Source organism: Vulpes lagopus, chromosome 1 (assembly GCF_018345385.1).
Source record: "Vulpes lagopus strain Blue_001 chromosome 1, ASM1834538v1, whole genome shotgun sequence".
Classification (NCBI taxonomy): domain Eukaryota; kingdom Metazoa; phylum Chordata; class Mammalia; order Carnivora; family Canidae; genus Vulpes; species Vulpes lagopus.
The window spans coordinates 177,755,980-177,770,643 of NC_054824.1; the positions used below are offsets into that span (position 1 = coordinate 177,755,980).

Sequence of the window (14,664 nt, forward strand, 5' to 3'; positions counted from 1 at the left end):
CTCCCTCTGCCTATGCCTCTCTCATGAATAAATAAATGAAAACTTTAAAAAAAATCAGAAAGAGGGGGCCTGGATGGCTCAGTGAGTTAAGCAGCTGCCTTCAGTTTGGGTCCTGATCTCAGGGTCCTGGAATCGAGCCCCACATCAGGCTCCCTGCTGAGTAGGGAGTCTGCTTCTCCCTCTCCCTCTGCCTCCTCTACCCTGGTTATGTGCTCTCTCTCATGCACTTTGTCTCTCTCTCTTTCAAATAAATAAAATCTTTTAAAAAGAATCAGAAAGAAATGTGTATGAAGATCAAAATCCCTTTTAGGGCAACATACTCAATGGGATACCACACCAATGATCTAGTGAAAGGTAAAATGATTGCTTTTGCCTTCAGCCAAGAATTCTGAGAGCCTAAACAACACTAACTGTACTCACTAACACTCTAATTCTGGAGATATTTGCTCCCTAGTAAAATTAGCTCATTTAATAGTGTTATCTTCTTTCTGAAACTGGCAATTTTCCTTCCTGGTTTAAACTGTCATTCCTTACCACAGCCTTGGTTAAACTGTCCCAAGTTATTTCACAGATGTCCTCACATTCCACACTGAAATATCTTCCAGAGCCTTTTCTATATGTTTTTCATATTTCTATACTTACCTTTCTTACCTTTTTAAATTTTTTTTTTACATAAACTCTACACCCAGCATGGGGCTCAAACTCATGACGCTGAGGTCAAGAGTCGCACACTCTGCCGACTGAGCCAGCCAGACACCCTTCCTTTCTGATCTATTTTATATTCAGAACAATCTATTGTTCACAACAGAGAATATTTAAATTGATGTAGTAATATTGAACCAAAACTGATCTCACCAAAGCACTGACAGATTGCTGTCAGCCTGCTGTGCAGAGAGCATTTTAGGAGCACTCTTTGAAGACTAATAAGGCAAATTGATAGAGAGATGGGTCAAAAGACATTCAGATTTTCTTTTTTTCAGTTTGTAAAAATTCTAATATAATAACATTAGAATAACTTTTATTTTTTATTTTTATTTATTTATTTTTTAAAAGTAGGTTCCACACTCAGCAGGGAGCCTGACATGGAGCTTGAACTCCTGAGATCAAGACTTGAGCTGAGATCAAAAGTCAAGGATGCTTAACCGACTGAGCCACCCAGGTGCCCCTTATATAGCTTTTTAAAAAAATTTTTAAATTACTTTCAAAGTAGAAAACAAACACCTTAATCTTACTCCCCAAATGCAAATTTCATCTTTTTCACATTCCCTCCTAGTTTTTGTCTATATATACACCTTTTTAAAAAACGTATTTTAAGTGTAGTGAACCTATAATTATGCATTTGTTTTTCCACTTGATACTATCTTTTTGTTTTTTCAGTTTTACTTTTTTTTTTTTTTTTGGCATTTTTACCTTTTAGTGTCATCATATATTCCATAATGTTAAAGTACCACAATCTGTTTAATAATTTCATTTTTATTGAACAGTAGCCATGTCAGGCTGACATTGCTCAGGATAATTATTAACCCCTGGTAAATACAATTTAATAGCCATAGAAAAATGAGCCTGAGTTATCGTAATTTTCTGTAATTGCAATCATTAATTTAGAGCTGTGATAACTTTCGACCTTATAACAAGATTACTTTGTATATCACATCTGGCACCTGCTTTTTAGGGCCCGTTGCTCACTGGGAAGCATACTGCCCGAGTAGCAGCCTGGGGCGGAAGATCAGCAGGACCTCTCAGAAGTAGGGCTGCCTGGATTGGTAGCCTGGGTTTACCATTTGCTTCCTGTTTCGGCTTAGTAAAGGCTTAGTAGATTAACGTCTTTGCATCTCTGGTTCCTCCTCTGTAAAATGGCAATGATGATCATACCTACTTGATGTGATTAGTTTAGTATAACATTTAGGATGCGCTCAATAAACTCTAGTTGTCACTACTGTCATAGTAACATCTGCAATTTGGAGCATCTGCCCTTGTGACTTATCAGTGGTTATGACGAAACAGACTCTCGCTCAGACCTGCAGTTGTATGGAAATGAAGTAGTTCGGCTGCAACAGTGTGTTTTATCTGATACCATTTCATAAGTATATCCAGAGGCTAAAAAAAACCCATTTAAAATCATCACTTTGAAAAATTAATCAACATAAGGAACTTCTCCATCCATGGAATGATGGGAAAAGTTAAAATATGTAAGTTTATTTATTTATTTTTTAATTTTTATTTATTTATTTATGATAGTCACACAGAGGGAGAGAGAGAGAGGCAGAGACACAGGCAGAGGGAGAAGCAGGCTCCATGCACCGGGAGCCTGACGTGGGATTCGATCCCGGGTCTCCAGGATCGCGCCCTGGGCCAAAGGCAGGCGCTAAACCGCTGTGCCACCCAGGGATCCCTGTAAGTTTTTTTAAAAAGATTTATTTATTCATGAGAGACACAGAATGAGAGAAAGAGAGAGAGAGAGAAAGAGAGAGAGAGAGAGAGAGGCAAAGACACAGGCAGAAGGAGAAGCAGGCTCCCTGCAGGGAGCCTGATGCAGGATGAGTCCTGATCCCAGGATCACACCTTGAGCGGAAGGCAGAGGCTCAAACGCTGAGTCACACGGGCATCCCAAATATGTAAGTTTTTAAACTCACCCAACTCAAGTCAACTGACAATGTTCTTTTACAAATGTATACATATCACACAATTGCATATGGAGAAAAAACATTTGATGTGCTTCACAGCGGTCCTTCAAATAAATGTCTTGTAGGCCATTTTATTTTATATCAGACCAAAGAAAATGTGTTCTGCAATAAATGGGAACACAATAGCACCTACCTCATAGGGCTGTCTTGAGGATTCAATGAGTTTATATTCATGCAATAGAATAGTGCCTGAACATAGTAAGTTCTATGTTTGTTAATAAAGTGGAGTAAAAAAACAAATCGTCCCCCATTGTAGGGAGTTTATTCTTAGATTCTGCATGATGTAATTAATTAGTTGATTCATATGGAGATTATATGGATGGATTTATTTTTATTTATATGGAGATTTTAGTCATTTCTATTTTTTTTAAATTTTATTTATTCATGAGAGACACACTGAGAGAGAAGCAGAGACATAGGCAGAGGGAGAAGCAGGCTCCATGCAGAGAGTCTGATGTGGGACTCGATCCCAGGACTCCAGGATCATGCCCTGAGCTGAAGGAAGATGCTCAACTGCTGAGCCACCCAGGTGTCCCTCATTTCTAATTTTTTAAACAGATTTTATTTACTTATTTATTTGACACACAGAGAGAAGTGGAGCACAAGTAGGGGGAGTGGCAGGCAGAGGGAGAGGGAGAAGCAGACTCCTTGCTGAGTAGGGAGCCCGACAAGGGACTTGGTCCCAGGATCTTGGGACCAAGACTGGAGCCAAAGGCAGATGCCCAACTGACTGAGCCACCCAGGCACCCCTGTCATTTCTAATTTTTAACTTTTACAAATAATACCGCAAATGAGCATCTTCAGGCAGGCAATTATGTGTTTTTTTTTTGTTTTTTGTTTTTTTTTTATAAATACTCCTAGATTTTTTTTTTATTTTTTTATGATAGTCACAGAGAGAGAGAGAGAGAGAGAGAGAGAGAGAGAGGCAGAGACATAGGCAGAGGGAGAAGCAGGCTCCATGCACTGGGAGCCCGACGTGGGATTCGATCCCGGGTCTCCAGGATCGCGCCCTGGGCCAAAGGCAGGCGCTAAACCGCTGCGCCACCCAGGGATCCCCTTTTTTTTTTTTTTTCTTTTGAAATACTTCCTGTTAGAATAAAATCCAGGAGTGGGTATGTTGGAGCAGTTTCAAGAGGAAGCAGTTTAGTTCTGATGAGGAAGTTCTGCAGGAAGTGGGCAGGAAGGAACAGAGCTAGGATGTGGGTCACGGCTGGAGATGGCAAGGTCCTGAGAACCGCTGAGAGGTGAGGGACTCTCCCAACGACTAAGGTGCTATTGCTTGTTTGTACACAGGCAAAGACAGGGTGGTGCGGGGAAAAGAATAATGGGCAGGAATCTGATGAAATGACTTTTAGATCCAGCTACACCTCTTCCTCGAAATGAAAAGTTGTTTTATCCACCTGTTAAGCCTTTCCCAGTATTAGGGCCTAGGAGTCCTTTATTTCTCAAACATTAATCACATACCTTATTCATACCAAGATCTGTGTTCAGTATCAGGGATGCAACAATGAGTAAAAAGAAAATAAATACTTTCAAGTAGTTACAAAAGACCATTTTAAAGGTAGATTTAAAGTATAATGAGCTAAAGTGATTGACAGATACAGAAAATTATAGAGGCATGGGTGAGTGGTGGGAGAGCACCCATCCCAGCACTGTGGATAGGCCTGGGTGGAAGGAAGACACTTGTCCCCAAGGAGGTCAGGGCAGAGCTGAGTCTTGAAGGACAGGTAGGAGCTAAGCAGACAATAGGTAGGGAGAGTGAAGAGCAGTCTGGGCAGAGGAGATAGCATGGGCAAAGGCCTGGTGGAAATAGAAGGCTGCCTTCAGAGGACCAGCCATGGTCCTCTGAGGAATGGCTTAAAGGAATGGCTGGTCCTTGGGGAGTCAAAGGCAGGACAGGTGGCCTGAGACGTGGCGATGGAGGTAACCAAGGCCCTTGGACATCATTTTAAGAAGTTGGGTTTTCTTTATACCATTTGGCTCTGCAAACATGCTCGCCTGCAGTGACCGCCTAGAATCTGCCTTGGTCTACCCACTTCACATTGACCTTTCTTTCCCTCGGAGGCTCACAAGCACCCTGCTTTTAAGGGTGACCACTAGCTGTCGCTATTGAACAGATCTAGCTAAAAGCCAGTGGTTTAGGGCCTAGGCTGGCGGCTAGGGACCTGTGCCCTAAGCCTGATTCTCAGGGGTGAGGATGCGAACTGGCTGGAAGAAACCACGGGCTCCAGGTCACCGGTCACTGGTGGGGGGGCTGCGGAAACCCTCGGGCTCCTGGCCCTGCGACGGCCTGTGCACCCTGCACTTTTATTGTCCCCCCAGAGACTCCTATCTCCAAAGCCTCCCCAACTCAAGCAGTTTGTTCATCTGGCACTTTTCTTTCTTTCTCTTTTTTTTTTTTATTTTTTAATTTTTAAAAAATTAATTAATTAATTAATTAATTCATAGATACACAGAGAGGGAGAGACACAGGCAGAGGGAGAAGCAGGCCCCATGCAGGGAGCCCAAGGCGGGACTCGATTCCAGGTCTCTAGCATCAGGCCCTGGGCTGAAGGCAGGTGCTAAACCGCTGAGCCACCTGGGCTGCCCACCCCCCTTTTTTTTCTTTAAGAACTCATTTCCTAGCCACCCATTCCTTGATGAAGTGTTGGAATATAAGAGAGGTCCGGAGCCAACCACCAAGAAAGAATTCTTGAGCCGTCTTTGGTGCAAAATGGTGGTTTTAGTAAAGTGCAGGATTAGGACCCGTGGGCACCAAGAGCTACTGCCCCGGGCCTCTGAGGGTGGCTGATTGGATACCTGGGAGTTGGGAGGGGTCTGGGGAGTTTTGGAAGCAAGGTTTTCAGGACCTTGAGGGGCCTAGCTATTGTTGGGGAAAGGTCACTTATTACTGTCTAATAAACCCTGAGTCATGAGACTCTTCAGATGTGTATCCATGGGCCGTGTGCTGGGGGATGATTGCCAGCAGGTATCTTGGGGGTTTAGAGATAAAGGAAATTTCTAAAGGAATTTTTATATGTTAAAGTAGACTTACAGGCTCCTGGGGGTTGGGCTAAGATTGCCTCGAGGCAGTTGAGTCCATAGAGGAAGATCCCTCTGCCTGTTTCAGGGACTTGTGCATGTGCTGCCCTGGCTGGTGCCTGGTCCTCAGCGAGCCCTGTGTTCCCCCATCATCCTGTGGTTTTATTTATTTATTTATTTATTTATTTATTTATTTATTTATGACACAGAGAGAGAGAGAGAGAGAGAGGCAGAGACACAGGCAGAGGGAGAAGCAGGCTCCATGCAGGGAGCCTGACATGGGACTGGATCCCAGGTCTCCTGGATCAGGCCCTGGGCAGAAGGCGGCGCTAAACCGCTGAGCCACCTGGGCTGCCCCATCCTGTGGCTTTACCTTTTGCTCCAGGTTCTTGTCCTCCTCACCCTATGTGTTCTGGATCTGTATGGACCTAAATCTGCTTCTCCTGGCTTTTTTTTTTTTTTTTAATTTGCCTGTAGGCATTAGCATCCTAAGTCCTGCTTTACCTTTTGAAAATTCTTTCTTTTCTCATTGGCTCTGTCCCTGTCCCTGGTTCCCCTCTACCTCCTCCTTAAAAACTGGAGAATTTAGACACGTTCTAAGTCTAACTAGAGAACTTCTAACAGCTAGAGAAGTTAGATTAAGAATTGCCTAGGGGGGAGCATGCAAGGGGTATCTTGATTTTCCTGAGCATTGTCCATGAACTGGTGACCCTGTGGTGCAGGATCTAAGAGTGCTGAGATGTTGACAGGGAAGCGGAGTTGCTGGAGTCATCGTGAGACAGGATGAGCACCGCATCAAGGCGGGCAATGTGTTTTTCTGCTCCCTTGATACTGCAAATTAGTTTGGTTTGCATACTTCTCTGGAGAAATTAAGGGATACTTCCGGGACTTGATTAGCATATGTCCCCCAGTGCTCTAGGCTGGGCACTAATGAAGAAGAATGTGGGTCCTTGGCAAATTCTTCGGACAGCTGGCATTGTGGGGGGGGTGGCGGTGAGGGAGGGTGGAGTGGAGGTGGGGAGGATGGATTCTATCCTACATGTGGCCCCCTGAAAGGTGAATGGGGGCTGACCCTGAACCACGGGTGCTTGCTGATGCTCTAACCTATGGCTGGCTAGAAGCATAACATACACTGACCTCTTTCTCTAACGTGGCTTTAGAGCCATGGTCTCCAGCATGTCAGAGGAGTGACTGGATGTGGGGAGAAGACAGTACAATTTCTATTTATTTTTAATCTTGTCTTTTCATGATGTTTATTTTTGTATACGCTTCATGTTAGTAAATACTACTAACTGTGTATCTGTTAGAAATCTCTACGCCTAATCATTTTTTAATAACGAAGTATGTGATCAAAAGCTTTGGCAGCTACTACTCTGGGGAAATTTTTGAAGCTTGCCATGGACTCTGGGGGTGGGTTTGCAACACTGGCCTAGAGCAGTCCAGCCATGGAGAAAGGCCCAGCCTGGATGAACAGATGTGGTGGCGAGGTGGGAATTAACTGTCCCTGAGAGAGAACTCTCCAGGAACAGCAGATGGGATGACTCCCCTGTGCCAATGTGAGTCATTGCCTCTGAGGTCACCTCAGGGCTCCCTGCTACCTCTTGTCCAGGGTCTTCCATGACACTTTTTACTGAAGAGAGGGATTTACTGAAGAGATTCCCTCTCTTAGTTTCTCAAAGTGAAGTTTGGAGAGGCGGGAGCCTAGGACGTTCTTCAGCATGGGGGTAGCTGGGACTAAATTAGGCCTTGCAGATGGTCAGTGGGACTGGGTCCTGTCATCATGGTCAGGACACAATGGTGTCCTTCTGCTCTGTGTATTTCTTTGTATTTGTCATGATTTACACTTGTGACAAACACTTCTGCTTGCCTAACAGAGCCCCAATTTCGTGGAGGGTGTGACAATGTGCTCAGCTGAAAGCTCCATTTCTCAACCTCTCCTGAAGGGATGGATGGTCACACGACAGGATGGGAGTTGAAGTCCTGGATGGGGCTTCCCAGTTTGTTCTATATCAGGGGGCAGATTCAGCTGCTGTGCATGCTTTGCCCTTCACGTTCCTCTTTTCCTTTCCTGAAACACAGCATGATGCTGAGGTAGACCAGCTGTCTTGTACTCCACGGTGATGAGGAGGAGGATGGTTAGTTGAGTGGAAAGACAGAAGTTAACCTGGCTTCCTGACACCTGGTCTGCTCCTCCCAGACTTTTTGTTATGGGAGGAGAAGTAATTTCTACTTGATTGAGCCACGGTCAGTAGGTTTTTCTGCTACTCCCAGGGGAATGCACTGCTAGTGAACACGAAGGTTGATTTTAGGACTTGCACACAGGTAAGGCCATGGACGTCATGCAAAATGCTGACACCCTGAGAATCCAGAATGTGGGCATCCTCTGTCTTTGGGAGCCCTTGTTCCCCTAGCTTGCCCAGCAATGGTAGAAAGAAGCTGCCTGTTACTTTCAAGTCCTTGGAGGAGAGAAGCATTTGATCTGGGCCTTTAAGAATAACTAATTCTGTCAAGAATGTGGAATTGGAAAGTCAGGCTGGTGTGCTGGAGCAGGCTGTACAGGTTTGAAAGAGCTGATGGTGCGTTTCTCTTCTATTACGCATTCAGTGATGTGACCTGGTGGCTTGAAATCGACCACAGTGAGAGCATTTACATCGAGGAAGCAGGCAAATATTACAAATTAGGGCTTCTCTCTCTCTCTCTCTCTCTCTCTCTCTCTCTCTCTCTGGTCAGCCAGTTGTTAAACATTTACCAACACACCCTTGTAAAGACCAAAGGTTTAGTTTATTCGTTACCTAAATATTGTTACACACCTTCTCTTGCTTTCCCCATAGGTGAACAGAATCAGGGAGCAGCTGATTTATACTAAACATAGGCTGAAGTCTTAATGTGTCTGTAAGTCTAAAGAGAACCCTAAAAGTTCAGGTTGAAAGCAAAACTAATTGGAAGCTGACTCTGGCTGTAAATTTGTCATTTAGTCCTGCTCCTGTCTCAGCAGTTACCTCCTTTTCTCCTGATCAGCCTCCTGCCCTCATCCTGTTGCAAGCCTGGCTTCTTGCCCCATCTGTGTCGTGTGCAGAACACGGGACTGGCACAGCAGTTATCACCTACATCCAGACACTTCATGATCTCTGATCCAGCACTAGCAATGCATGTGTGTTATGCCATATAGTCCGAAATCTGACTTCACTTTTTGGGTCTATTTTCTTTCTTTTCTTTTCTTCTTTTCTTTTCTTTTCTTTTCTTTTCTTTTCTTTTCTTTTCTTTTCTTTTCTTTTCTTTTCTTTTCTTTCTTCTTTTCTTTTCTTTCTTTTCTTTCTTTTCTTTTTTCTTTTCTTTTCTTTCTTTCTTTTCTTTCTTTCTTTCTTTCCTTCTTTCTTTCAAGATTTTATTTATTTGAGAGAGAGAGAGAGAGCAAGAGAAAGCATGAGCAGGGGAGAGGGAGAAGCAGGCTCCCCACTGAGAAGGGAGCCCAACATGGGGCTCTATCCCAGGACCCCGGGATCATGACCTGGGCTGAACGCAGACACTTAACTGACTGAGCCACCCATGCACCCCTTGGGTCTATTTACTTGCACCTAGGTGCAGCCAGGTCTTTCTTGCTCCCTAGCACTGAGCATAGTCTGGAGAGAATCTCTTTCTAAGAAAAGCCCAGCTATACTCACCCTCAGATCTAGCTCCTTGTCCATGTGGCTGGCAGGCTTAATGGATTCCAGTCTGTTCTGCTGCCTGGACGTTTAGAGTAAGACATGGGAAAAGGAAATTTCCCTTGTGTTTCCAAGCCCATGTCTTGTGTCCTAGTATCTCTTCCCATGGAAGCTCTACATTTTGGGATGTTGAGTTCATGCTGGATATATCCCATCTGTGCCCCCAGAACACTCTCCATTCTTTCCTACCATGCTGTCCATGAGGAAGCTGACCTGTGTGGTTTATATGAATCTGCTCCCTTGTCCCTCTGTTTAGATAATAGAAAATATTAGCAAGAAATTGAAGGGAGGGAGGAGAGTGAGGCTGGGGTGTTTATTCCCCAAGATCCCTCCTACATGGTCCTAGGTGGGCTAGTGGCATCCCATAACTGAATGTCATAGCTCCTGTTCTGTGATGCTTTCCAAATAGTTTCTATCTCTGGGTTCTCATAACCATTCTTTTTGTCCCTGAGGTGGGACTAGCCTCGAGATACTACCTTATACCTTGTGATTGCCCAATAACCTTGTCCACACTTTGAATAAATAATCCCCTTTTTAAATAAAGTCTACTAAAATGATCTAATTTGCCCTCTCTGACCTGTTCAGGAGCTAACCAATATAGGGCTTTGCTCATTTGTTAATATAGTTGATTTCTGTTTCCTGTTTGGTTGTAGTCAGGTGATGCCTGACACGTGCTTGATAAATGTTTGTTGAATGAATAAATGACTAAATGTGTAAGTGGCAGGATTAAGCTCCATCTCCTTCTCTCCAGACTTCTAATATACCGTTGAGAGCTCACATGTAAAGTATAGATGCTTGATGCAGCCTGAGCTCAATAAACATGTGTAGGTTCTCTGGCTCCAGTTACCAGGGATTTCCACATCCATGGGTTTGCCCAGGTGTTCTCCTTCCCAGAGAAGCAATGTAAAATAATATAAAGAGTATCTGAAATATATAATATGGTATGGACATGATGTCCACTAAATGAAGAGTAGGGTGATTTCTTTAACTCAAGAACAGAAAAGTTTCCGACCACAAAATACGAAATGAACACTGAAAATTTTCACTTGTATAGATCATGGTTTTAAAGGAACCATACTGAATGAACTGAACTTAGAGCTACTAATTATGAATTTATAAAGTTGATATGACCTTTATTATAATTAATATTGTATTAATCATAATATTATATATGAGGTAAATTTGATAGAACTACTTTTTAATCGTACCTCTGGTTACTATCATTTTCATGACCACAGGTTGCAGTGGTTCATGACATTCATTATAATTACATTTCCACTGTGCAAGTGTTAGAGGAACTCCTTCAAATTGTGAGATGTGATGTGTGACTTCCAACTCTCTGGGGACACTCATTTGTCTCTCCGGGGAGATGCCTTCATGGATGGAGCTCAGGTAATATCAGGATGAACAGTCCCTTCCCATGCCGCATCCTAAGGAAGTGATTAGTTGTTTATAAATTTGTCCAGTTTATAATTTCTTAATGACAAGTATTCCAGGATCTTCCTCCCTGGATTTCCCAGTAGGAAAGCTGTCCAGACTGAGTTGTCATAGTACACTTCCTCTTGGCGCAGAGCTCCCCCTTTGATGATCTCCAGGGCACATTCTTCCTTTGAAGATGCTCCTACTGTGCTGAGTATCCCAGAAACGGCCTTCATGGCTGTGTCTGTAGAACATGAGAGAAGAGTGTGGTTATCCAAGACCAGTAGAGTCTACAAGATGGAGGGTCTGTAGACAGCAACAGCTTAGCTGTTAGGGGCTGTTTGCCTGGGTTTGCTCTACAAGGCCTACGGGCCATCTCAGAAGACTGGGTACATTTAGGGCCCACTCTGCAAAGAGAGGCTTAGAGTTAATGTGGGCCCTGTCTTCCTGGATGAAGATTTGGGGGGCAGTTAAAGGTGATGGAGAGATTTAAATCATGCTTTTCTCTTGTGCGTTTTGGATGGGATGAGAGAGTAATATGGGGGAGCAGAATGAGGATAGAAGCTAATGGAAAGTATCAGTGGGTAAAGCCAAGTGCTGTATGATAATGATTTACTAGCTTGTAAAAGGAGGATATGGACAAGAATCCAGGCCTTTGCTTTCTGTCAACACAAACCACTTTCATTTGGAAGGAAAGTTACTTATTTCTTCCAAATTTCCATGTCCTTTTTGCACAGCTTCTTTTTCTTTTTCTATCCTTGTTTCATTATGTGTCTTTCTTTCTCTCTTGTTCAATAACAACCACTCAATTGACTCAATTACTCTTTAAATAAAGTTTTCTCATTGTACCTATTCTAGATAAACTTGCATTTGGACTTACAGAAAAGTCCAGAAAAAAAGTACAGAAAAAGTTGTAAAACTTGTGCAGAATATTCCCTTGTAGCCTTTACTCTGCTTCCCCTAATTATAACGTCACATATAAGCACTGTACAATTGTCAGTGTACAATATATTTGGGACAAATTTACTAACTAAAACACAGACCTTATTTTGTTCACTAACAACCTTTTTGTGTTTGAGGGTCTTAGCCAGGATTACACTTAGTAGTAATTTCTTCTTATTTTCTCTCCAGTCTGTGACAGTTCTTCATTCTTTCCTTGTCCTTCATGGGCTTGACAGTTTTGAAGAGTATTAATCAACTGTTTTGTAGAATGTCAGTTTGGGTTTGTCCATTTCTCTCTCTTTTAAAATTTTTTTTTATTTTTAAGTAATTTCTACACCCAACATGGGACTCAAACTTACTACCCTGAGATCAAGGGCCTCATGCTCTACCGGCTGAGCCAGCCAGGTGCCTCTGTCCATTTTCCTCTGCTGACTAGATTGAGATTATGCCTTTTTGGCAAGAATATCACAAAAATGATACTGTCTTTCTCAGTGCATGATGTCAAACGGTTATGAGGGGTGCCTGACCGGCTCAGTCAATAGAACATGCAATTCTTGATCTTGGGGTTATAAGTTTGAGCCCCATATTGGGTTTAGAGATTATTCATGAAAAATAAAAAGGTTCATGATATCAATATGTCTTATTACAGGTGATGATATTAAGAATAACAAACTTGTACTTGATAAGCCTCAAAGAGGAAACTAGTGGCCATCGAGTATTCCTGAGGATGTAGTGTAAAGAATAGGGTCAAGTGATGAGTCTGGTGTCACTCAGCACACTTGATGGTCAGAATGGAAAGAAGGGTCAAAGAACAGTCAGAGGCTCCACTAGTGACAGAAGTGCTTCGTTAAATGGAGACTTGTGCTTTTGCTGGTTTTTAGTGCCTTACACATGAGTCAAAGAGTTCAGCACCTTCTTTGCCCGCAATGGTAAGGAAGGCAGTCATCTGCAGGCTGTTTATTTCACTCTCTTCACCTTACCTGTGTTTATGAGGCCGAGGATACAGAGTGTGATCGACACATTGACCTTGGTCACTGAATGTTCCATCCTGACAGAGGAGAAAAATCCGTCCAGAGCAAACTTGCTTGCAGAATAGGGTGCAACAAGTGGAGAAGACATTTTCCCTAAATAATAAGGAAATGGGTTAAGAAGATGACCAATTTTAGCTTCTACAGAGATGATCTTTGCTTTATCTGTAGTAAGATTTGTAACCCCTTTGGAGTCCTTTTACCCTTTGAGACATAGTTTCTCTTTACTCCTGTGAGATTATCATGCTGTGTTGAATTTCTGAAAGAAAAAGTGATTATTAAGGTATCAAAGAAACTGTCCTTGAAGAGATTGAGGTGGGAGGTGGGGTGGGCTGCAGGAAAATCTTCTCTGAAGAGAGATTGGTTAGATTTTAGTAAGGGTGGTAAATAAATGACCATAAAAGAGCCATGTAATCCCACAACTGCTAACTCTGCTACCTCTGAATCCAAGAATGCTGAGATCCGAAGGTTTGGGCAAGAGCTCTCTGCCAACATAGCAACCTATTATTGATTTTTCTTTCTATACAAGGGAAATGAAAATCCCTGCCTTTTTTTCTGCTTAAAACTGCTTTCTAGGGGGTGCCTGGGTGGCTCAGTCAGCTAAACGTCTGCCTTCAGCTTGGGCCATGATCTTGGTGTCCTGGGATCAAGCCCCACATTGAGCTCCCTGCTTAGTGGGGAGTCTACTTCTCCTTCTCCCTCTACCCCCTCTCCTGCACATGCTCTCTCTTTGTCACTCCCTCTCTCTCAAATAAATAAATGAATGAATAATCTTAAAACAAAAAACAAAAAGAAAAAAACCCTGCTTTTCTTACTTTCATCACCCTGGTTAATTCTCAGCCAGTTTTTGGGAGGACATGTGGACATCTGCTTAATAGGGTAACCTATTCATTATACCCTTTCTAAAGGGAGGGATTAGAAATGGCTTGAGACCTTAGACTCTGCTGATCAAAGAGTTATAACAGTTACTTTAGGATTTTTGTCTGCTAATTCTAAAATATCGTATTTTAAGGAATGTTCTCCATTGATTGCTTTTCCTTCTGAGTATCAGTCATATTTCCTATTCTTGTATGTAGAGAACCTTGCAGTGTATTCTTGATATTGTGAATGATGCATTGTAGAATCTCTGGATTCTGACATATTCCTCCAAAGAATATTGATTTTTTTTTTCATGTGGGCATTTAACTTGGCTGAAACCCTGTGTCTCTTGCAGCAAGGTTCCAGCTAAAATATCTGTTGAATTATTTAATCTTAGTTGGGCTTCTTGGTATCTACACTGCCTATGAGTGGTGTAATTTAGGGGACAAACAGATTTTGGAAGAGTCTGTATATAGAATTTGATATTCTTCCCCTGTGGCTTGTTCCTTTCCAGGGTGTCCCCCTCCACTTTCTGGCTGCTTACAGAAACCCTGAACTCTTCTTTCTGGTTCTTCAAGGTAGTAAGATGGCATGGTGTTGACTGTGGCCTGCCTTTAGGCATAAGCTATAAAATGGGGAAACTCACCTAATGTCAGTTCCCCCTTTCAAGTGTCAACAAGACTCCAGTTTTTGTCAGCCTTTGCCTTTTCTCCCCATTGCTTTCAATGGTTGTTTTCCATATTTTGTCCAAAGTTTGATCTGACGCAGGCTGATCTGTTAGATACCACTCTGCCCTTATTGGAACTGGAAACTTGTGGGCGACCACGGACTAGCTGGAGTAACTGAACCAAACCAGGCCCGGACTTGCGTCCCTCATTCACTCAAAAGGCTCAGGAGCCTAAAGGGTGAATAGTTGGTTGACGCTTGAGAAAGGGCTTGAGCAATGGTTTTCAGAGCTGGCTTGTGCAGTGATCGCCCACATAACACATTAGATACAATGTATTATGG

General features: G+C 42.9%; 1 protein-coding gene across 5 annotated transcripts in view; it reads right to left on the reverse strand.

The window, feature by feature from the left end:
* Positions 1-10,517: 10,517 nt before the first annotated feature.
* Positions 10,518-14,664, reverse strand: part of HSD11B1 (hydroxysteroid 11-beta dehydrogenase 1) — a 64,651-nt gene continuing 60,504 nt past the window's right edge. For all 5 annotated transcript variants that reach the window (XM_041757859.1, XM_041757852.1, XM_041757858.1 and 2 more), the window contains 2 exons: positions 12,751-12,894; positions 10,518-11,072 (listed from right to left, as the gene is read on the reverse strand). In XM_041757859.1, coding sequence (XP_041613793.1) covers positions 10,852-11,072; positions 12,751-12,894 — 365 coding nt within the window. In that variant the 3' untranslated portion in view covers positions 10,518-10,851. The remainder of the gene's footprint in view (positions 11,073-12,750; positions 12,895-14,664) is intronic.